General features: G+C 38.6%; 2 protein-coding genes across 7 annotated transcripts in view; one reads left to right on the top strand and one right to left on the bottom strand.

Moving 5' to 3' along the window:
- Nucleotides 1-2149, top strand: part of mlh1 (mutL homolog 1, colon cancer, nonpolyposis type 2 (E. coli)) — a 6292-nt gene extending 4143 nt beyond the window's left edge. Inside the window, exons 13-19 of the mRNA XM_056761492.1 lie at nucleotides 146-270; nucleotides 461-569; nucleotides 659-722; nucleotides 885-1049; nucleotides 1245-1337; nucleotides 1460-1570; nucleotides 1757-2149. Of these exons, the coding sequence (XP_056617470.1) occupies nucleotides 146-270; nucleotides 461-569; nucleotides 659-722; nucleotides 885-1049; nucleotides 1245-1337; nucleotides 1460-1570; nucleotides 1757-1909 (820 nt within the window). The 3' untranslated portion in view covers nucleotides 1910-2149. The remainder of the gene's footprint in view (nucleotides 1-145; nucleotides 271-460; nucleotides 570-658; nucleotides 723-884; nucleotides 1050-1244; nucleotides 1338-1459; nucleotides 1571-1756) is intronic.
- A 270-nt stretch (nucleotides 2150-2419) lies between these two features.
- Nucleotides 2420-24011, bottom strand: lrrfip2 (leucine rich repeat (in FLII) interacting protein 2). 6 transcript variants are annotated; one of them, XM_056760494.1, is made up of 28 exons: nucleotides 23651-24011; nucleotides 22419-22560; nucleotides 16940-17026; nucleotides 15765-15824; nucleotides 14573-14626; nucleotides 14448-14495; nucleotides 14134-14214; nucleotides 13581-13625; nucleotides 13326-13388; nucleotides 13127-13210; nucleotides 12939-12992; nucleotides 12708-12755; nucleotides 12571-12627; nucleotides 11516-11587; nucleotides 11278-11391; nucleotides 10626-10667; nucleotides 9637-9771; nucleotides 6859-6930; nucleotides 6064-6234; nucleotides 5792-5884; nucleotides 5430-5522; nucleotides 4665-4766; nucleotides 4326-4458; nucleotides 4192-4241; nucleotides 3879-3999; nucleotides 3701-3780; nucleotides 3488-3592; nucleotides 2420-3371 (listed from the first exon to the last, which is right to left on the bottom strand). In XM_056760494.1, exons 2-28 carry the CDS (start codon nucleotides 22506-22508, stop codon nucleotides 3261-3263), a joined length of 2265 nt encoding a protein of 754 aa, XP_056616472.1. In that variant the 5' UTR covers nucleotides 22509-22560; nucleotides 23651-24011; the 3' UTR covers nucleotides 2420-3260. The 6 variants fall into 6 exon arrangements, with proteins under 6 accessions (XP_056616472.1, XP_056616473.1, XP_056616474.1 ...); XM_056760495.1 differs by lacking the exon at nucleotides 15765-15824 and having other exon boundaries at nucleotides 23651-24010; XM_056760496.1 differs by lacking the exons at nucleotides 11278-11391; nucleotides 11516-11587; nucleotides 12571-12627; ... (7 more) ...; nucleotides 14573-14626; nucleotides 15765-15824 and having other exon boundaries at nucleotides 23651-24004.
- Nucleotides 24012-24339: the final 328 nt, after the last annotated feature.

Genomic DNA, 24339 nt, shown 5'->3' with positions numbered 1-24339 from the left:
GGTAGAAATAAAGAACACAGACAATAATGATTCTGATGTTTTATATTACAAACATTGGCTTTATGTGCAAGCTGTTAGCGTGTTTACTACATTATTATTCTATTTAACGTTTGAAGTAGAGGACCTGTTGTCTTTGGTGTTTCAGTAAAAGACCTCATGTTGATGAAGGAAAGAAGGATTTGACAGCAGCCGCGCTTCCCAGGAGACGGATCATCAAACTGACCAGCATAAAGGAGCTTCGAGAAGATATAGAAGAAAAAACACACAAAGGTCAAGTCATATTAAAGAGACCAGTCATCCCAAAATGATAATATCGTGGTTTTGTCTAGCTTTGTGAAGAGAACAGACCTATTAATGTCCCGCCACTGTAGGGAATAAGCCACAAAGGGAAGAATATTTCATGTAAAGTATAATCGAGTGGTCAGTTGTGTGATTTTCTTGGTTGTGTTTTTATCCACAGGTTTACAGGAGCTGCTGCAGAATCATTCATTTGTGGGCTCTGTCAATCCTCAATGGACTCTAGTGCAGCATCAGACCAAACTCTACCTGCTGAACACAACCAAACTCAGGTGACGGCATCAGTCTGTTCAGAAACTTCTAATACTTCTTGTTATATTTATTTAATTAAACGGATATACGCGGTTTTCTGCTGTTTCAGTCAGGAGCTGTTTTACCAAATTCTGATCTACGATTTCGGTAACTTTGGGGTCCTTCGCTTGTCGGTGTGTTGTCATTTCTTATCCTCTTTACACAATTAACAGCTATGCATTTTCTCCCACTGCTCACTTAAAAAGATGAATGAAGACCGAATGATGTTTAATGTTAAATTTGTATGTGTATTATTTGCTGTTCTACTTAAATGAATTGATGTTGCGGTACATTAGAATCCAGCGCCGCTCTATGATCTGGCCATGTTGGCTCTGGACTCAGAGGAGAGCGGATGGACAGAGGAAGACGGTTCAAAAGAAGGGCTGGCCCAGTATATCGTGGACTTCCTGAAGCAAAAATCAGAAATGCTGGAGGAATACTATTCCCTGGAAATAGATGATGTGAGTGATGAATCCGACAGATGCCTCAATATTGAATCACTAAAACATGAGGCGGAGGTTACAAAACTTTAAACAACAGCTATTTCATATAAGATATCTTTTTTTATGACATAAGCATGAAATTTGAAAATTGGTCAAAGTAGATAACACTTATGTTTTGTCTGTCATTATTAGTAACGGTTTGTTTTATTATAGGAAGGGAATCTTGTTGGTCTTCCAATGCTGCTTGATAACTACATTCCTGCTATGGAGGGACTTCCAATGTTTATTCTGCGTTTAGCAACAGAGGTCTGTGTTTCACCTCAATGTAGAGTTTTAGGTTTTGTATTTGAACGATTATTATGAAAACAAGATTAAAGCCAGTGGGTTTTAAACAAATGACTTGAGTTTATATGTGATGTGTGATGCAGGTGAACTGGGACAATGAGAAGGATTGTTTCCATGACTTGGCTATAGAATGTAGTCACTTCCACTCCATCAGGAAACAATACACGCTGGAGTCATATACAGAAGAGCCTCAGGTAGATTTAAAATTAGAAATGTTTCATTTAATATTGTGTCAATTACAAAACGGTCAAATATAAATAAATGAAAAATGTTAAAAACGCCTTCTGATATTAATTCCTATGGATTTCTGCATTAGCTTATGCATCACACTAGTAATGAAACTAGAATGTTAATTGAATCAATGGCTTCTTTATTTGTAGGATGCAGAGATGAGTTGGCAGTGGAAGGTGGAGCATGTGCTGTTCAAATCTGTCCGCTCTCTCTTCAGTCCTCCAAAACACTTCAGTGAAGATGGCAGCGTTCTCCAGATCGCCAGTCTGCCAGATCTCTACAAAGTGTTTGAAAGATGCTGAAATCCAGCACCGTTCTTCTGCGTAATAGTTCAAATACTGTTCTCAGAAATATTGTGGAGATGAGTCCACAATAAACAGATTGTCATTGTCTGTAAATATGAGCTTTTAGATGGTTGGCATACAACAGGAAATTTGTGTATATTTGTAATATTATTAATTTTGAATATTCAATATTTTCATATTATTAAAGAGTCGTCTTAAAAAACTGTTTATCCTTGACCTATTAAAAGTTCAAGTGCATTCAGACTCATTTCCTTCATCATAATTATTAACATGCTTCAATACAGATGTACATTACATTCAGTTTTTGGTCCAAAATAAAAAAACAGTATTTATATAAATCTGACGGTTTTCTTAACATACCTCAAATTACGCTAAGTTTTTAATGGTTTATAAGTTAAGTTTTGACTTCAATGCACGTAAAGTAACCTTCAATTTGATGTTTTAACAGATTCATCAATAAGTGCTGAAAAACGTATCTAAGTTTCAAACACAATGAAGGAAGCAGCGTTAGGGTTGTAAATCGTGTAGTTTATTTACAGTATACTTTGCGTTGCTTTAGTCACAATCACTGTGTGTATGACGTTCTAGTGTGATTAAAATGCTGCACCAAACCTGAAAACATCAGAACTGTGAAAGGCATCGAGTGGCATATCTGAATCTCACAGTAGAAACGTCAGTCTTACTGAGAATTACTCAAATCTTTGCATTTAGTGTAAAATTGATGTCGTCCGTTGTGACCAAGCACTTCAATGTGCCCTGCGAAACATCGCAATTCATGAATCACCCGCCCATTCATACTGCATTCTCATTTACACATTTAAAGAAATATTTTAAATATTTGGAAACAACAACAAAGAAAGCAACTGAAACCATTTCAGACATGATTGATTTTATATATTCAAATCATGGCTGTACCCTTTATTAAACACATTAATGTTTTGTACCGGTAGAAACATTTTTCCTGTATAGTGTTAATGCATAACCCTCGTTCTCCTGTGAAGGCACATGGCTGTGTGAGCTTTTACATGGATGTTGAGGGTCCTGTAGTCGTGGTTTTAAAAGCGCTCTTATACTCGTGCAACTTACAAAAAGGGGAAAAAAAGAGGCGGTCCGAGCATCGAAACCTCGACAGCAAACATGATGTACAAAGCTTTCAAAAACAACAAAACCAGAATAAGTCCTCAGGTTGAAAAAGAGAAAATGTGTTAACCACGAAGGTTCATAAGCTCACTCCCTGACTGTGTAAATGAATACTTTACCAAGAGAGGCAAAGAAGCTTTTTAGTTTTGGAAACGTTTAGGTTTCCTACTGTCAGGTGTTGGAGAGAAGTGCTGTCAGAAGAGTGTCTTCACTGCTGAGACAGAAGAGCAGTTCTGTTTGCTTTCATCTTTTCCAGACGCTTTACCAGATGGTTGTTGGTCATTTCCATCTCTTCGATCTTGTCCAAGGCTGTACGGAGCTACGAAAGTGAACGAGAGGTCGAGATGAATCAGTAACAGAACGGTCAAAGGATTTCAGTGCATTATTATTACTTATGGTGGACGTGATTGTGTGAACTACAGGTTCGATTCATACCTCCCTCTGAAGTTTTCTCTTCTCTGCTTTTAGTTCATCTTCTACTTTTTCTGAATTATCGGATGCGGCTTTATATCTCGACACCTGCCCTTCCAGTCTGTTGACCTGCCAAACACAAACAAAACAATTCAGTTTAAAAAAACAACGTAAAAATGAATTTTTACCGTCTGTAAAAATGAAACCCATGAAATCAACAGATTTGAACAAACTCACATTTTGTTCCATCGTTGCCATTTCCTGTTCAGCCTTTGAGATCTTGAATTTGTATTCACTTATCTGTCTGTTGGCGTCCCCTACAGAAAACATAGATGGATGTTAAAGCGCTTGTGTGTGTTGTCCCATGACAATATTAATGGAGACTTAAGTGCGTGTGTTTGCGTGAGAGTCATACTTTGCATTTCAATAAAATGCAGGTCAGTGCCGTTCTCCATTCGCTCTCCCTCTGTGTAAACGCTGTCAATCTTTGAGTGTTTCTGCCTTTCTTCCTCCAGCTGCATCTTTAGTTTTCTGATCTGATAGAGCAGAGATGTTACCTCAACACAACTGTGCTGAAAATTGCTCTCATTCATGATTTCATATACAGTGGTGTTCAAAAGTCAGAGGCTATATTAAAAATGTGAATGTCTGCCACTTATTAAATCTGGATTTCTTCTGATAAATTTTAGGGAGGAAAGAAAGAATGGTTTTAGACTAGACAATCATACCTGTGCCAAAAGCTCCTCCTTTTCATCAGCAAGTTTTCGTAGTCTTACATCTGATGTATAAAAACAGAAGTGTTGCCATCTCACCATGTTGCGTATGATATTAAACATGCTTGATATTAAACACGAAAGCTCACCCAAAGGTCCATCTCCTGCCGACTCCAGCATCTGCGCTGCCTCCTGTGTTACCACGGTGATGCCTGAGGTGGGGGATTCGTGGTCAATGTCTCCATTGGGCGTGTCCTCGGGAATGATGACAAGCCCGTGTTTCTGTGAGAGGCAAAAGAGGGAATCAACCCATGCATTCACACTTAAGTAAACTAATGAATAGTGTCCATATACACAGTGCAGTTCTGTTTTAAAGAGGAGTGACCGCTGGACTCTCCCTCTGAATTTATCTTATTGAATGTTTTTAATTCAGTTCACTTCAGATCTCAAACTTCTTAATCTGATATGAGACCACACACAAGACGTACCTCTCCCATTCGGCTTTTCCCCTTGAGGTCAGCCAGCTCATCTCTGAGCTCATCTCTCTCATTCCTAATGCAATCAAAGTATTCTTTCTGCCTCTCATAGGCCTGGCCACACGCACGGCAGGAAAAGAGAGAGAGGAGGGGTGAAGAGAACAGTACAGTACAGAGAAAGAGAGAGACAGTAGCAAATACACTGAATGAACACTGGCATCGGTCATGGCGTAATGGCAGGGTGGAAACAGACCGTGCTGATGAATGAGCAGTACAGGAAGTGAAGGTGAGAGGGCAGCGCACAAACATGACTCGAGCGGTTTCATGCAGTGGTGACAGTATATGGACAGCAGAGCAAGTCTTAATGCAATATACTTTCATGCAACATGACCAGTTTCAACTCTAGTTCTGGTACTTAAACGACTTTTTCACTCAAACACAGGTCAGGCGCAGAGCAAAGGATTATGGGTAACCAGCAGAGGGCAGCACTGGTACTATAGATTCCTGAAACTGCCACGACTATAGAATTTTTTATAGAAAGTTACAGTACATATTCAGAACAATATGTATTCAGATTTCCCATGATGTGACCTCTTTAAATTCTACATGCGTGTATGTTTACATGCGCATACCATCAGTCACAAATACATCAAATATTAACAAACAGCCTCAGGAATAGATATGTCAGTCTGGCAAAAAAGGAGTTAATGGGTGACGTGTGCACTTTAAAATTCAATCCCACCATCAATTCAAACAGCATCTCCTAAACCGTCCTACCGCAATCTTTTTGTCCTTCCAGTTTACGGTTTCCTGCAGGTCAAACACTTCCCTCGTGAGGGTATCTAGCTTTTCCTGATTTTTCTGGTTCTCCTGGTGTTGTTGCAAAGGTATTTAACAGAGCGGAAGCAGGAAAAAAAGAGCACAGATTCAAGACTGAAAAACGAAGCGATGAGACAGAACACACGAAGGAGGAAAACGAGAGGATTGTAATGGAGGAGCTTAAATGCTATGACGAACGTTCTCTATTTCATCTGTTCTGAAGTAGCTTCAAATGGTTTGAAATTCTCTATAGTTGTATTTCAAAGTACATCAATCTTTCAAATAATGAAGTCTCGTTCAGTTTCTCTTTTGGGTTCTACCTCGATAAGCTCATCTCGCTGACGGATGCCCTCCTTTAGCTCTTCCTGTTTGTGCTGTAGGACCGAACATGTGTGCTTCTGTCTCACTAGCTCCTGTCGATCAAAGACACAACAAAGAAATAAACACCATGACACTTTTTAAGTGAACACTACCATTGGCTAATCAATCAATCAAAACACATTTAAAATAAAACCTAATTCTGAACTCCAATGCTTTGACACTTCTTAAAAGTGAAAAATGTTTATAAAAGTAATAATGCGATGAAAAGCACCTTTGATTTATCCTCGTTTTCCCTGCGCAGCTCTGACATTAGCTCCTCCATCTCCTCGATGACGTCCTTTAGCGTGTCCACCTGGTATATGAGGTTTGCCTTTTCGTTGTCCAGCTGGGCGTTAGACACCATGGCCTTCTTGTACTTCTCTTCCACTTCCGACATAGAATCCTGAAGACAGAGATAAAACAATCCTAACACACTAAAATAGGCTCCTAAAATGCTGCCCACTACAAACAAAGCACACACTGAGCACTGCATTAAAGATTAGAATGATGTGAAGAAAAATGATACAATGTTAACATTATAAAGACCATATTTACTGTCTAATCGACTGTGAACAACTCATTGGTGCATGATATTCAAAGAACAAAAATTTGCCAACAAAGAAAGTAACTTGCTCTCTGAAGCAATGAGGGTTATCATCAGTCCTCCTGAAAACAAATTCATCCTATATGGAGTGTTTAACACTTTGTTTTCTCAGTTACATTGGTAAAATAATCCTGTAAAAACTCTATACACATTTTCTACTATAAACTATCATCTCAGATAAACTTGCTTAGTTGGCTACATAAGGGTGCTGCTAAAATGTCTAGATGAGATAGTGCTTCTCCATCGTCGTCTTAAACCGCAGTGGACAGCCGGGAAGGACTTCCAGATGTCTCAATCTCAGCACTCGTGGGCTGTCTAAAGAGTGTAGCGAGTGACAGACTCATGCAAGACTCATGCGTTCACACTGAAGAGTGAGTTAGTGGAGGATGAGGAAAGGCATGCGGTGAGCTCAGGACCCTCTACCTTCAGCTCTTTTAGACCCTGCATGTAGCGGCCCTCTACATCCTGAATCTGGTCCTTTAGGTCATAGATGTCCTGTTGAGATGGAGGAATGGATCATGGGAAAGTTTGGCATTCAATGAAGGTCAGAGCGATGACCTCGGATTTTACAATTACACAAATGTACAGAGAGGGAGAGAGATTTCCAACCGCATTCAAACACAAAAAGGAAAGACAAGTAATGAAAGCAAACCAAGGAAACACGAGCAGAGATGGAAAACAGAAGGTGTGCATTTATACAACAATCCTCTAATCTATAACAGCTCTGTGTGTCTTCATGTGTTATGTGGCATATCAGACAAGTTACCAGTCTTTGTGCTTCTCTGTGACTGTTTTAAAACAGTAAACAAAGCATACAGACACGATACACGTTGTATCTACTATATAAGTGACTTGACATTGTCTTATTGATTATATGCCACAGTTCTACAAACAAGTTCACAACATGTTATACTTTTATCAGAATATTTCAATACATACTGATTTTTCTCCATTCTCAGGCAAACACATAAGACATGTACAATCAGGGAAAAAATCATTTGATCCCCTGTTGATTTTGTAAGTTTGCCTGCTGACAAAGAAATTAATTATTTTAACTGATAGAGACAGAATATCAAAAAAATTCTGGGGAATATTTTTAATATAAAGGTTATAAATTGATTTGCTTTTCAATAAGTGAAATACTTTGCACTTGGTGGCGAAACCCTTGTTGGCAAGCACAGAGGTAAAACTTTTCTGACAGTTGGTCACCAGGTTTGCAGATGTGTCAGGACACATTATAGTCCACTCCTCTGTAAATCTTTAATGTTTTTTGACTGTCACTCAACAATTTGGAGTTTTAGCCTCTTTCACATGATGTTCTATAGGATTAGGGTCTATAGACTGACTAGGACATTTAATGTGCTTCTCCTTAAGCCACTCTTTGGTTGTCTTGAAAACAGGTTTTGGGTCTTTGTCATGTGAAAGGCACATCCACGACCCATCTTCAGTGATCTAGTTATTCCCTTGTACCAGTATCAGAGAAAAGGCCCTAAAGCATAATGTTTCCAACAATGTGCTTCTCTGTAGGGATGGTGTTCTTGGGTCATTCTCTCCCTCCAAAAACAGGGGTCAATTTTGGTCTCGTATCACTTTCTCCAAAGCCTTTTCTTAATCATTTTGATGTTCATTGTCAAACTTCAGACGAGCCAGATGGGCCTTCTTGGGCAGGAGGACCTTGCGGTTGCTTCAGGATTTCAATCTATGGTGGCATAGCGTTTTACCAATGGTTTGCTTGCTAACTGTGGATGCCAACTGTCTTGAAATCATTAACAAGCTTCTTCTGTGTAGTTCTGGGCTGATCTTTAACCTTTCTCATGATCATCTGTACCACATTGGGGAAATCTTGCAGGGAGCTCCAGACCAAGGGCATTTAATAGTTATTTAGTATTTCTACAATTTCCAAATAATCACACCAACAGTTATCTCCTTCTCACCAAGCTTCTGTCAGTATCCTATTCAAGGTTAGTGCAGGTCTACAATCTTGTCCCTGACATCCTTTAAAACCTATTTGGTCTTGACCATGGGGGCTGAGAGGTTGAAGTTGAAGATACAGATTCTGCTGGCAGGCATCTTTTATATAAATAACAAGCTGACTTATGAGTAGGGTTGCACAGTGTACCGGTGATACGGTAGCATCGCGATGCTAAAGCTTCAAAATACTCACGATGCCTCTGTATTTTTGAAACGGTAGTATCGTAGTACCGTAGTTCATGTTGCACATGTGCATTAATATTCATTTGAACACTTACATCTGCCTTTTTGCAGACTAAATGAATGTGTGTTTTGAATGACTCGGACGACATAATGATTCAAATGAGCATTTTGAACGAGTTGGTTGAATGATTCACTAACTCAGTGGAAAATTGACGCCACCTACTGACCGTCTTAGTTCTGCATTTAAAGTATGCCTAATATTTTCCTTAATAGACTCCTGTATCAATGAAATTTGTCCCACATTTGAATTAGTTCCCACGTGAAAAATTATCTAGACTACTTTAGTATTTACTAAAGTAAACTACTTAACTCATAGACACTAGTGTTTTTGGTCTAACCATAGTAATTTAGCTAAAATTATCAATTACTAAAGTTAACGCAACAATATATTCTAGTGCAAAGTATAATAGAGTTTACTACAGTAAATACAAAATGTTTCATCTAGATCTGTGTTTTTGTCAAGATTTGAATTATGCACATGGCACATCATCGTGATACTACTTGGTATCGAGATATTTCAGCTGGTATAGTATCGTAAGACAAGTTTATAGTACTGTGACAACCCTACTTAGGAGTACTTTCTTAAAGAGACAGGACTAATCTGTGGTCCATATAGGCACATAACCAATCTGTGGAGCCAGAATTCTTGCTGGTTTGTTGGTAGGGGATCAAATACTTATTTCATTTCAAATCAATTTATAACATATATAATTTTTTCCCCAGATTTTTTGGTTGACATTCGGTTTCTATCAGTAAAAACAAACCTACCATAAAAATGATAGACAATTCCTTTCTTTCCAAGCAGGCAAACTTTCAAAAAAGCAGGGGATCAAAAAATGATTTCCCTCACTTTACATCTTCCAGCAATCTATTTAAAGTATGCATTACATGTTTATTTTGATACACGGATAATGGCTGTGTTTGTGTTTATACACTAATTACATGTAAACTGATTCATATTCTTATGCAATGCAGAAGTATCATTACCTTTAATTCACTGAGAGAAGACTCAGCATCCATAATGAGGCTACCAGCATCTCCACTGCCCCGTCTAGAAGAAGAGCCCCCCAGAGACGCCAGAGTAGCGGCAGAAAGCGTCGGGGTGACATTTCGAGACGACGGCTGCAAGTAACAAGTGAACAGGGCTGTCACCATTATGCAAGTTAACTTGCCACTTAATCATCATATAAATAATTCCTTTCATTGTCTGTTTATGTTTATACTGGCTATAACGTATGCTCACTGCACATAAACACATTGGTTTACTCTCACACTTAAAGGGACAGTTCACCCAAAATGAAAATTCTGTCGCCATTTACTCTCAAGTTTTTTATAACCTGTAAAAATGTCTTTGTTTTGCTGAAAAGAAAAGTAACCAAACAGATATAATCCCCCATTTACTGCCATAGTAGGGAAAATAAATACTATGGGAGTCAATGGGGATGAAATCTGGTTCCTGGCATTCTTCAAAATATCTTTCTTTGTGTTGAACAGAACAAATACATTTGAACAGGTTTGGAACTATCTGAGGGTGAGCAAATGATGACAGAATTTTTATTTTTTGGTGTACTCTCCCTTTAACATAAATCCAAGATTTCAGCAAAGTGTAAAACAAATATTATAAGGACAGTAATGACAAAATGTCTATAGTATTCCCAACACGGCAAAGGTAAAAACTGAGGTAAACACAAATGTAGAATCGTGTGAATGAAAATGTGATTCAAATGAATAATTTTACTCTTAACGAAATGAAAGTGCTAGATGTTTTCTCACATGATTACATTACATAATCAAAAACATCTGATAATGTGAAGAAATAAAAGCTAAATATATGAATATTGAATAAAGAATGAAAGCTGAATGACTGAAGCTCTGAACAAATCTATCTTTTGCCATTTTAACTATTAAACAGAAACGGAATAATCTGAATACACATTACAAAGTAAAATGAGGAACAACAACTCTCTTCCTCTTACCCGACTGTAGTCTGATAACTGCTTTTCACATTTCTCATCCAGCTAAAAAAGAGAGAAACATTATTATTAGTATTTTAAAGTTATAAAAAACAAGGCGCAATTTAAAGGTCAATGACTGGGTCTTGGCTTCATCCTAAAAATAAGACTGAGAATCATTTATATGGAACGCCAAACGTTGAAGGTAAAACATAGCAAAACAGTTTTAGATGCATGACTGTAAACGGCATCATGACACACAAATCTTACATTCACAAACATTCAGAGTTAGTGCTCTGGCCATACATAAACAAAACTCTCTGCTTAAAACCAAACACTGACACGGTACAGACATAAACACACCACTGCTCACTCCTTCAAGTATTTATACAGGAAAGATTTTCAGCTGTACGATGAGATCAGACCAGAGTGAAATAACCTGATAGAATTAGGCGTGCAAATTAATGTTGAATGGATAATGAACTTGAATTTTTTTTATATAATTTGAGGTTATAGATAAACAACACTTCATGAAAATACGGCATCAACTCCATAGTTAAAAACACAAGTTGCATCTTCAGAAGTATAGGTACTCAAATTCCATCTCCCAAACCGTGCAGAAACGCATCAGATTGTTAATCGAGTTCATGCGGTATCTGATGCCGTCATGACTTACACTGTCCAGGTCAGGAATACTTAGATCATCGAGATCGGACACAATGCTGCCCCTGCGATTAGAGCGGCTGAAATAATCAGCAGCTGTCTCAGAGATCTCAGAGAAATCAGATGACTACACACAGACACAAGTTCATGAGAAACAGAAAAAGAATGGAAATTATATTTTATTTGCGTTATCATAAAAGAACATGCGGTTGGGTTGTCTGATCACGTTCACGGTTTCTATTCTCGCTCACCACACTATCTCTTCTCCCGCGATGAAGGCGGCTTTGGGACACAGTGCTGGATGAATCGTCATCAGAGGACGACTGAAAGAATTAAAAGTGAGGGTGACTCTGAGATAAAAGCGAGGTGCATGCAACCCCATTTGTTATATCGGTAAGTCAGAAAACACCCGAGCACAAAATAAAAAAGACATTTCAAAAGCACTTTGTCACAGTCTTAGCAAGATGACAATCCAACAATGTCAGCATGTCACAAAAGATGTTTTGGCAAATGCACCACGCAAGTAACAAAGACACCATCTGCCTTTCTGCCACACCTGCAGAAGACAAACACCAGACAAGCACTCAAAAGATTCAACAAGTTTCAAGTTGCATGGGCCATTATTTCAGATCTAATGTTTTTCGGAGCTTATTTAAAGGTGAAGTGTGCGCCACTGGAAGCACCAAAAGGAAATGCCAAAATAACTTTTGTCAGAGGAAAATGGGAGTAGTGCTTGTTGTGGATAGCATCCCGGCCGTTGCTAGGATGCTATGGTTGTTTTGTGTCTTGCTTTGTGGTTACTAGGATGTTCAGGGTTGATGTTTGGAAACCAAAGCTAGAGAACCCATATTCTTTTACGTACTGTGTAATATTCTGGTCACCAGATAAATCAATGGGATATTTAAATCCATTTCAAACAACAAACTTAACTCCAAATGTCTATAAAGTTACAACACGCCATTTAAAAAAAGTCACACAAACCATCAAACATCACAGATGTCCACAGAACAGATGGTATTCATGCCATTGGTTGAGCTAGATGATGTCATCACAGAGCATCACACGTCATTAAACGGGTTGTCACAATAACGACACATAACTTTCACAAAATTACAACGGTGGTTTTATACATGCTGGCTTGGGTTAACTAGAGGTCAATATTTAGATTCAGAAGATGAATGATCAGACCGGATCCGTGTGCAGTATTTATAAACACACATACTGGTGTTTGAGAAACACATGCGTGAGCAGCTGCTGCATCATGCTGCAGTTCTGCGCTGTGTTAGCGGACACGTGCAACGCTCACCACAGGACTGCTGCGGGTGGAACTGGCACCAGAAGAATACCAGCTGCATTCAGAGGGCTGCGGGGGGAAAACACTGACCGCTGAGCTAAAGCTGGGATGATATGGTTATTATATCAGTACTGGAATACTGCACTTACAGCTCGGGAACTATATGAACTGTACTGACCATCATCACATATAGAAGCCTGTGGACACAGATGGGTAACATCATCGAAATGTCTTCCCTTATAAAAGGTGGCACAGTATAGATAACGCAGCACAAAGTGGATACAAAGTGACATCGGTCCAATTTGGCCAAAAAACAAAAAGATAATTTGGATGTTTAAAGTGCATGTGAGGATAGCAGATATGCTGAGAATCTGACTGACCACACTATAGCTGCGCGTCAGACCTGCGGTACTGCTGCTGGATACTACTGGAGCCTATGAGGGTCAAACATGCAACATATATTATAAGATAATTCTGGCTTCGCAAGCAGGATCTTCAGAGGGTGACTTGAAAGCATCAGCAGCGTTTAGCAATGAGTACGGTTCACACAGAAAGGAATCAGACGAACCCGTGGTGTATAGGAAGAGATGGTGGAGGATAGAGGTTTTGAGTTTAAGCTGGAGTAGTTCCTTTGGTCATGATACAATCCAGTCTGAGGAAATGGAGAATTGCAATGGAAAATGAACATTATTCAATAATGGGGATGTGGATTTTGAATTTCTGTTTTTGATGGATGCACTCGAGTTCAAATAGTTATCATCACTGACCAGAAGGTCTTTTTTGGAGCTACTGCCAACAGGTTTTTTGTGAAGATCATTATATACAGAGCTCTGGAAGAGAAGTACATTAATGTCTAAAGCTATTGGTTCAATAAAGTTGGTCAAGCAGAATGTTGACTGACCTCCTATCTTTACATTAGAGTCTATCAGGAACATTATAAAACACTTCAATTCAAAGTCAGCAACACTTAATAGAGATTACTAAAAATCATGAACATCTTGGACCATCACATCCATACATACAGTGGAGTAGGAGCTCTTCAATGAGGAACTACTGGAGACACCGGACTGCAAAGAAAACAACAGTCAAGACTGTAATCACCCAAATATTTTCTGGATATCGCAACTTGTTATCCACAACCAAGTGACCCATACCATGTGCACTTAAATGGGAGCATTAGATCAGATCACAGCAAACACACTTGTTAGAGCTGCAACATCACAAAACTCATTTATATTACATAACCACTCAACTCCGCTCATCTCCAAAAGTCTCATATATAATCGTTCATCATATCTATAAAACATTCAGCAGTGACACTTAGTGAATAGTGAAAGACACAATAGTGAATAACCTGCAGGCAAACGTAACAGAGCTTCTTGGCGATTTAATTTGTAGAAATTGGATTTATTAAGCATAAAATGTTAGTATAACATCTAATTTAGAGCCTCAAGCCTCCAAGCCAATCAAACAAGAAACATTTAATAACCTGACATGCTAATGAAACGCACACATGACAACAGAATGACTGCTGAAAACACATGCACACGCATTAAAACCCACACAATGACGTACCACCAAGTCTCTCCTCCTGGAAGAACTGACCCGACTGGAGCGAGAAGAACTACTCAAGTCTCTTACAGATGATGAATTTGACTTTAAAAGTACACAGAGACCCAAAAGAAAAATGTTTAATTGCAACTTCTTGAATGTACTTTGTTTTGATATTAACAAGGTCAATTTGCCAAATGACATTTTACCGCAGTTATAAAAAATTGCATTACATAATTGTAATTAGTTTATGTAATGTAATTTAAATGAATGCTGGCAACAACACATGGCTCCTAGATGAGCCAGAAAACTGCATCAGCTATAAGTCCATCACACACCCTGTAACTTCCAACACTGCGGACCGATGCTGTGTCATCATTTAATCCCTGTTTACAAAAAAGAAGAAGGAAATTAGAATAAGAAAGAAGAGCAGAGAGCAGATGGAAAGCAAGGAGATACAGACCCGTCGACTGTGGCTACTTGACTGATGACCGTGACGGGCTTTGTCTGCATCAGCCTGAAATTATGAAATGAAGTTTATAAAGAAGAGAGAATAGGAACATGAGACGCATCACGTGATAGCCTGTTTCAGTGTTAGACTTAGGAGTCTGAAACTCCAAACAAACGCCAAACACATGCTGATGATCTTCAAAATTGTCAAGCATGCAAACTTATTAGCTGCAATGTGACTATTAGGACTGGACCATATAGCAAGTATATAATCTCAAAATGTATGCATTTACTTCGATGTGATATTTCCGTCCACCTTGTTAGTCAAAACTGTAAAGATGTAGTTAAAATAATGTGTGCATACTCCCATAAGAAAACAAATGGCGAAATAATAAGTGACGCAAAATCACTGTGACAATCATCACAATAATGCATCGTTTTATATAGATAGAAAAAAACATGCATTTAACTAAATTGTTTACTTTCGATATCAACCATTCTGAGCAAAAATTTTCTATGGGATAGTTGCACAAAATGGCACCGGTAAACTTTTGCGACGCCAGAGTCGGCAGACTAATTTCCCGTCGTATAACACTTTCGAGTTGTTTTGGCTTAACGAAGTGCTCAGTAATGTAAAGAGGATCTGTCATATCGCTGATATATTCTTCTGTTTATCTTAAAAACACCCATATTTGCTGGCCAAAAATCCTTCTTTTCCCATTCATTGTTATACGTCCAGAAATTAGTCTGCCGACCCTGGCAAATTGTAAGCTACTTGCTTTAAATCGGAGGCAAATACTGAGATTTGATGAATGGATTCAGCACTGTATTAAAAAATGCTGAAATATAAACACAAACACTAAGAACTGATTTCATTTAAGAAACAATTACAATGTCACAGACCATAAATGTATCAAAGCTCACAGCAAACATTACATAACAAGACGAGTTAAGTCCTAAAGCAAATGGATCATGTGCAAAATACTCTCAACAAAGACTATCTAAACCCAAAATCCACTAAACGATTGTGTTTTTACAAACCTCAAAACAAATGTTATATTTAACACATATAGATGTATAGAATACAGAATACTGTTAACAATAATGTCAGTGAAAACAGCTAACACACATTCCCGCCTGAACGCATATTATTAGTTCAAGGCAAATGTACATGCATGTCCAAACTAGCCTAATCTTTCTCATACCATCCATTGGTGGATTTGCCCCCATTTCCTGCTAGAGGAGGAGTGGTGATGGTAAGACAGCTGTGTGAGAGAAACACGCACAACGACAACACAAAGACTTCTTTTGCAACTCTGGTCATTTGCAGAGTGATTGTGAATATTTACGAGAGTGAAAAGCGTTGTCAGAAAACAAAAAAGAAACATACTGTATGTAGTTGGGAAACATTTTTTTTTAAAACCACGTCTACAAGTGTAGACACGGTTTGAAACACACAGAAAACACTTACAGATCCAGTTGACACAACCAAATCATTGACATCTGTGTGAAACCATTGAAAACGCATTGAATTCTCAGACGCCTGTTTCCATTTATGTACTTAATTTAGTCAGCTAGCTAAAATGTGATTCAGAAGAGAGAAAGCATCTATTTTGGGTTATGACATGATCTGTTTGTAAAAGCAGTTCTACTTCATTTGAACAAAAAGCAATTTGCTTTAAAACCTCCAAAAGAACTTTAAAAACAATATTCTTATCCAGCACAGGACACACTGCATCAACAAAAAGCCCCATCAGAGACTTTCTGAGAGAAATACAGACACTGTTCTTACTGTGGCTTGTTGTCTTGCCTATAAAGGCAGCTGTCTCTTAAGGAAACATTTTAGAATTTCAAAATTGTCTGATCTGAGACGCTCTATATTAGATAATTTGACCGGCAATATATGAATTCCTTAACCGAGGATTGTAATATTAAATTATGCAATAAGAGAATAAGAGTCATATTTAAATGTGAACAATTAAACTGTATTCCATTGTAATTTTCTAAAATTTGACATTTCGCTTGTGTTACGAAACATTTTGGATTGATGTTCTCACTAAGCTTGACACAATACATTATGGGGTTGCCTTACAGCTTGGCCAGTAGAATGATTCTTAGATCCCTTCAATAATGCTGCCTAACAGCCTTTGCATCAGATATTTGCCTCTAATGCTATAAAATGCTGCCTGCACACTTAAGCGGCTCATTTGCTTTTGGAACAAAGCCGGTTTACAAATCAGTGGATTATTAACTAATCGATCTGCAGATAAGAAAAAATGAATTAAAGTCGTCTAACAAACAGACATAGTTCCGGTTATATTTGAGACAGCTGAAGTGTCTGTTGTTCTCCTCTGTGTTTTATCTGCTTTAGAGGACTCACCTCTTTCTGTTGCCGCTCCAGTTCTCTCATCCGAATGTCTCGGGCCTCCGCACGAGCAGCTCTTTTTGCAGCAAGTCTGGCTTCCGCCTGCAAATGAGAGGAAACAGAAATATGTGGCATCACATCAGAGCAGAATGCATTCAGTATGTTCGGTAAAATCAAAAGAGCAGTTCTGTTAAATATTGTTTGGTTTATCGCTAGCAGTCACTCTAGGTATTTTCAGTTTCTATATTGTTCAGGTAAATGAGTGTCGATTGTTACATAGTCCAATATCGGATTATGATGGGTCAATAAAACACAGTAACAGACAAAGAACAAAATTCCATATAGCAATAGGTTAAAAACTCAGATATAAAAACATTCACCAGTCTCCACCAATTTGTCTGCTTTGGCTTACATCACAAAGTACTGCAGGTCATAAAAACAAAGATTTGCTAGTAGCTCAAAAACGTGCCAATAAGTGACATATTTTTAAGACATGAAGCAGAAGATCACCATCAGTTTACCTCGATCTGCAGCTCTGTAAACATATAGCACAGGAATAAAACCAATTACTTCTAATATGACCTCTTTTCTTCTCTCTCTCTTAAGGAAACATGATTGTTAATGCTGCTTTCTTCGCCGTTGCTGATACTGGTACCGAGATATAAGGTAACTCTGAATGATGGTTCAAAAGTCAACATTCATAATAAAGGTGAATAGACGTCAGAGACGTGGCACAGACAAGAATAACGCACATGCTAATAGAGGCCCACAGGCCCAGTGTTCAAATCATACCTGAGTCATTTTCCAATCCTATTGTCCCTCTTTTTCCCTCAATGGTTCTATAAATAAATAATTAACAATCCCATATGAAAAACCCAAGTATAGAAATAGACATAGTTTCCATATAACCAAAGTGATGGTATAACAAAAGCAATACCACGGTTAATTTTGGATTGGTGTTCATACAGAAAACAATAAATTCTAGCTGACATACAGTAAGATTTACATTAAATAAACCCTGACTGGTTGCATTTCCTTGTAAACTTACCACAAAACCTAAAGGGACAGTTCACCTAAAAATGATAATAGTCATTATGCATTCACTCATGTATGATTCTTTCTTCTGTGCAACACAAAAGAAGATATTCTGAGAAATGTCTCAGTGGTTTGTTTCATGTCCACACAATGTCAATGATGACCAATATTGTTTTGTTTCCAACATTTTTCAATATATCTTCCTTTGAATTTTGCAGATGAAAATCATTCACGTATGGAATGACATCAGGTTGAGTAAAAGCTAAAGTATTTCTTTTTATTTTAGTGTGAAAAATCCCTTTATAGAGAGAAAAACAAACAATGGAACGTTCCAATCGATCTATACTCTGGGGGAGTGGCCAGCAAACTTCTAGCCTATCAGAAACACAGCATGCCTGTCAATCATAGTTCATGTATTGCGCAGTTAGACATGTCTTTAGCTTTATAGACCCCTTATGCGCCGACATCAAGCTTGCGCCACGGCATTAACTGGAGCCAAAACAAAGAGAAAACTGGACGTGGCCAATACAAACCAGCACAGATTCGGCTACATAAGGAGTTTAAAATATCATCTTGTTGAGTTGCTTAGTGCCACATCCGACAGAATACAGTCTCCAATTTCATATTTTAACACATAGGGTACCTATGTGACAAACAAACAAAAACACTGTTGACAGCTGTAGTTAAACACAATAAAACGAGCAGACTGAACAGAAACGATCATCAAAATGCTCCGAGTTTCACTTCATAACACTCAAGATTAAAAAACGACTGTCTTTTGTGGGTGTGGATTATGATTTGGGTATGTGTCTAAAAATATATCAGATATGCAGAAACTGGGAAACAAGGTTATTTTTCACGTTGAATTAACTTTTGAAAGCATAGGGTATGCTATTTAACTTTGTATAAAACTAGCAGTTAACTATCGGCCAGAAACTAAACATAAAGGAAAATGTTTGTCATCTCCTTTTTAGTTGTCACAAGTGCATTCGTATGAAGCGAGAGGGAACAGTGAGAAGGCTTATTTTATATGTCAGGTTTGTGTCCAAGTTAATGCAATTTCTAACGTTTGCCACTGTTAGTACACGCAGGCATCTATAGATGTATATCTTTACTATACACGCTTGGTTTCTCTGTCTGGTAGGTGTAGATGTCAGAGCACTTAACTGGAGGTAATCCTCTCAGTTCGTCCCTCGATCCATTGAGTGAGCACACATAGGTCGGCCAGGTTCCTTGCGTTAAAGTTAACTTTTTTTAAACAATAAGGGCCCTAGACAATGAGTGCCTTACATGTTAAAATTGTATCTGATTTTTTTCTAGTCATTGTCAAAAGGCAAGCAAACAAACTGTGCTACCTAGCATTAGTAACGCGGTCAGGGGGTCTTTCTGCCTCCACCTAAGCTCCGCCCACAAAACATGTCACAATGTTTACTAACAGTAAAGGCGTCTATTAGAGAGGCAGTGTGTCTCAGTCTAGCGTGTGTTCACCAAACAGCTGAAATCATCTCCATCACCTTTAACAAAAAACAACAAATATGATTCAGCAGGGTCTAATTTAAGGTCACCACATCTCCCCCCTCACCATAAAACACACAAACAGCTCACCAGGTAAACACACGCATCTCACTTACATTCCTCATGTGATAGCCCACAAACAAGCAATCTGACCTCCCTACATTTCACAATTCCTTACACAATGTTTCATCCCATATAATAACCGGCACAAAACAAATCCACTCCGCAAATATGGCTTCCAGCAAATTTGTACATGTATGTGGAGGGCACCGAGGGTAAGCTTGTGTGTGCTGGATTCAAATCTGGAGCCCAGTGTCTCAGACTCTATCTATAGACCGGCAGAGCCTCCATCATGAGACAGCAAGAGGAAATCTGAGCGGGGGTGCACGCTTACACGCCCTCCCGACACAGCCGTTTAGAAGACACGGTCATATTGTATTCTGCGGAACAACCCTTTGATGGTCTGGACAGAATGACCCGCCACGACCAGACTAAATGATAGCCAATTGCAAAACTGTAAGAGATATGTCGCAATAAAATGCAAAGCGGCTTTAATATCATAGTTTGCTATTCAAACAGCACTTGGCATATATCACACACCTTCAAGTCTCTTTGTGCCATAATGGTTTTAGCTGCCAGCGTAGATTGGGTGCAACCTCACATGCAAATCACCCTTAACCTGCAACAGAAAAATCACCAAATTTTGCTGGCCTATATCACATTCGCAATGTGAAATCCATGCATACTATGTGGCTATTAACTGGGTCATGCAGACCCTACCAGTAATAGCGAAAGAAATATCACACCTTGTCCTAAATACATGGATGACGGCCTAGTGTCTTCTGTCATTTTGTGGGTAATGGACCACATAAATCAAAAGCCCTTGCAAGTGGCCTGGTAACAAAAAAGACCTCCATGGGAGCTCAAATGTCCAACTGCTCTTCAGCACCACCGTCCAACAAATCAAATTCCAGGCTTGCAGTTAACAGAGCTTTCTGTTAGCAATAAGGGAGTTTCCTCTTTCAAACCTATGAGGGGTGGAGCAAATGACAGGTTCATGCGTTGCAAGGGTATTTTGTGTGTTCTGTCATAGGTGGAGTATGATTTATAAACTTTGGACTGAATGGGTGGGTACCTTCTTCAATGGCTATTTTACATGATGTCAGCACATACAGTAGAGCTATTAGCTTACGTCTTAATGCAAGGGAAGAGCTTGTAATTCAGCTTCTGTCAGCTCTAAAACACGTTCAATTGACTCACAGAATTTTAGATGTAGCAAGTGAACTGTGCATAAGACAACAATGATGTCAGCTCTCTCTCTATATAAACCATTCCGGATAATTCACAACCACACATTGGTTGAAGTTTCACTTCTTTATCGCACATCCCGTAGCTTTAAATTTCTCAGTTCCCTTTTTACAATAATCCTTATAAAGTCTGTGTTTCGGTGTGGAGCGATTACAGCATGATTTTGTTTTTTCAGTGACAGAATCAGGAGTACTGACAGGAAACAACCGTCTCCCACTTCCTTCACACGTTCTCACATGAGACCTCATGTGAAATATTTTACAAACTATTATCTGGGAAACATTTCCTATCTAGTGTGTAAGCAACTTACAGTTGGCTTTGTTGCTTTATTGAAGGAGTGAAATACTTCTGCTCTTTACATCAAACACTTTTGCATTTTATGTACGCAGATAATACCGTCCCAACAAAAAAAGGCATACGAGTATTTTTGAGTTGTGTAATAGTTTTCTAGACTATACAGATTTGGTACATACCATGACTCAAGGGATCCAATTGAAACAACATAAGGCTAAAATTCAAAATTTTGCTCAGATTGTTGCAGAAAGTCTGTGCTGGTCTGGAGATTTTATCAGTTAGTGTGTTTCTATCTGAAACTTTCAAAAAGTCTGCAATTGTATAATGTCTAGTTTAGAAAAAATCTGTTAAGATTTTAAAAGTCTTGTAGTGTATTCCATTAAGCGTCCTGTCGAAAACCTCTCTCTACCCTCTTGACCTGACATCTTCCGATAATTTGTCCTACCAATATGGAACAATATGGAATCAGATCATCACATTTAGTCCCAAGAGGAGCTTCAAAATTACAAATTTGGGTCAACAAGTTAATTTCAGCAGGATGAGTCTCAGTGAACAGCTGTGATGCATGTCAAAGTATTTTGCTTCTGCGAGTGATGGGTTCACACATGTGAAAAATCTGAGACAAGTCCAAACTGGCTGCTCCTCGATGAAGATGAGTCAAAATCATCAGCTGCACCTCCGACTGGCAGAACCTGAACATCCACATATCGACACATCACAACAGAGATATGACTGACATTACAGTCCACTTCTAGACCGTCTGGACTTTAAAGATCAACTGAGATACTTTTTAGATGTTAGATTAGATATTCACATCAAGATCTTTCATTTCACTTCAATTACATTCCCAATCTCATAATATCAAAAACAAGACTTGGTGACAGCATTAAAAGCAACATTGTCATTTGTCAGCTGTTTTGTCAACTTACGTCAAACTGGTCAGTGAATAAGACCGGCCCCACTGCTTCAACCACACGCCCTTTTTTCCTAAAACCTCACCCTCTAAAGACATGACAGCTACCTGAACGCACACAACGACTTACAGGTCGACTGACTGATTTTAAAAAGCGCAGACCACTGTACAGAGACTTGCACCCTGTTTGCATCCTCCAGAAACAGGTGTGATTTCTCACGGCACATATTTCAGTTACTCAACCTCACGTCATTTTAAAGTGTTTTTTCCTCGAAAGGAAGAGAAGGATTTTACAGAAATTCGCCTTTTTTTCTTCCACACTGTTCCAAGAAAGCGAATGACAGAACTTTCATTTTTGGATATACAACCTCTTTAATGTGGTCACGGTAAACCACTAGCCACAAAATGAGATAAACAGGGGTTACAGACCTCTCGGGCTATGCTGCTCAGAGCATCATCCTCAGCGGAGAAACGGTCTTTAATCGGGGCACGTTTCCGACCTGATCCTGGTGTCCCCATGTCAGCAGCAGCTCCACAGCCAAACAACAATCAATCTGCTCCCTGTAATACTCTGCAGACAGGACAAAAAACAAAGATGTTGTAAGATAACTCTGGACCAATAAAAGGAGGCCTTTACAACTCTTCTACTGTATACTTGTCTGGAATATAATTGTTTCTTTTTGATCAAACAAATAAAAAATTAATAAAGCAAAAAAAATGACTGGATGGCATTTTACATTTTTTTCATTTTTTCATTTAAGCAAACCTTTAGCCATTTCATTGTTATTTCATAAAACATTTCAAATGCATGCTAGACAATGTAGGCAAGATAAGGCTGCCCTCACACACTATCTATCTCCACACACCCACAAATAGAGGCTTTAGTCATGCCTGCGGGTCTCAAAGCTGATGAACACCAGACACACAACACAAAGCTCATAATAAAATGTGACAAAGCAGTGAAATATCACAGCCATGGGTCACAAGCTTGGTTTTAGTTGATACTTTAAACATATTCACCTTCATGTGTTTGTGTTCATCTTCTTTGAAAGATATCCTAACTACAGTGACTTATAATAAACAATTTTACGTAAAGAAACGAGAAGACCAACACCTGAATCTAATTTAACAGTTAACGTTACTTTAATAGAAGGTTTTCACCCTCATTCTAAGATCACACCACATAGGGTTTGTATTTGGCATCATCCCTGTCTTTGTCATGGATTCGTGTATGAATAGCTATAAACTCGTGGTCGATCTGTCGGAAGTTGTTATTGCATTTAATGTATATTGATCTATAAATACAATCTATATTTATATAGATATTTCAGCCTGAGGTGCTAAATATAAACCAACACTCATTCAGCTGCGTGCCAGACCAAGTTGAAGTACTTTATTTACTCGGATACAAGTAAATGAGAAAGCTACTAAAACAAAATACATGAACTATCAAAAAGTTAGATAAAATATGAAAAAAAAACAATAAATAAGTAACATTCAGCATTGGTGACTCAAGTTAGCGGTTAGCCTGCTAGCATGTCCTCAAAGGCATAAAGTGAGTAAATGTCACTGAACGCTAATTCTGTTAATTTACGCGTTCAAATTCACTGAGCTGACTGGACTTACATCAAATATAATTCCGTTATTATCAGATTTCTTACCGTTTCTGTCCGTCACCCTTCCGCTAGGGACTCCGGTCGGTTCTGACTGACTGAGACCCGGGCGAGCTCCCGCTGCCCGACGCGAGCGCGCGTCTCGTGCTCGAAGTTGATTCAGTGTTCGTGCGCGCGCGTGCCTCCCGCCTGTGTGACAGCCGCGAACTGGCACTATCCGTCACCGCAAACTTTAAAATATGCCTTTTTTCAAGTCGTTGTTAAAAAAATAAAATGTCCGTTTCACAGCAAGAAAGTTTAACCTCTGAACAGAATCAAACCGCTTGATTGTCTTTGTGTTGCTCTTGACAGTCTGAGGTGTATTTTCCAGTTTCGTATCGAAAGTCCCGGATATTGGAAAGGGGCGTGGTTTCGAAATGCGAGCCCCATTATACCAACCCAACATAACTATTATTTATGATCTTAACCAACCATATAGCATCCCTAGCTCAAAGCTTAACCAGTCTCTCAAAACCCGACCATAACTGACAAACTATTCTGTTTTCTACGATCTCCACACTTACAGCAGTGACAACGAGATCATGATTAAATGCGAATTGCATTTTTTTACTTAAATAAATTACTTTTACTAACTTTTTCACAAGAATCATTAAGAACACAGGCTGTGCCACCATTGAATTGAATATGCTGGATATCTAGTCCAATAGTGACCTCTAGCTTTTGATTTTAAAACGTCA

This window comes from Triplophysa dalaica, chromosome 11, assembly GCF_015846415.1.
Source record: "Triplophysa dalaica isolate WHDGS20190420 chromosome 11, ASM1584641v1, whole genome shotgun sequence".
Taxonomy (NCBI): domain Eukaryota; kingdom Metazoa; phylum Chordata; class Actinopteri; order Cypriniformes; family Nemacheilidae; genus Triplophysa; species Triplophysa dalaica.
The sequence above is the reverse complement of the archived record's forward strand: the minus strand, read 5'-3'. Positions and strand labels throughout refer to the sequence as shown.

What these genes read in the sequence shown, in the direction of transcription:
- lrrfip2 (XM_056760494.1), bottom strand. Translation starts at nt 22,508, where the DNA reads ATGGGGACACCAGGATCAGGTCGGAAACGTGCCCCGATTAAAGACCGT. An exon ending in GTTCATATAGTTCCCGAGCT is followed by an intron (nt 12,628 to 12,707) that starts GTAAGTGCAGTA and finishes TTCCCCCCGCAG; the next exon opens with CCCTCTGAATGCAGCTGGTA. An exon ending in GCGGGAGAAGAGATAGTGTG is followed by an intron (nt 11,392 to 11,515) that starts GTGAGCGAGAAT and finishes GTCTGTGTGTAG; the next exon opens with TCATCTGATTTCTCTGAGAT.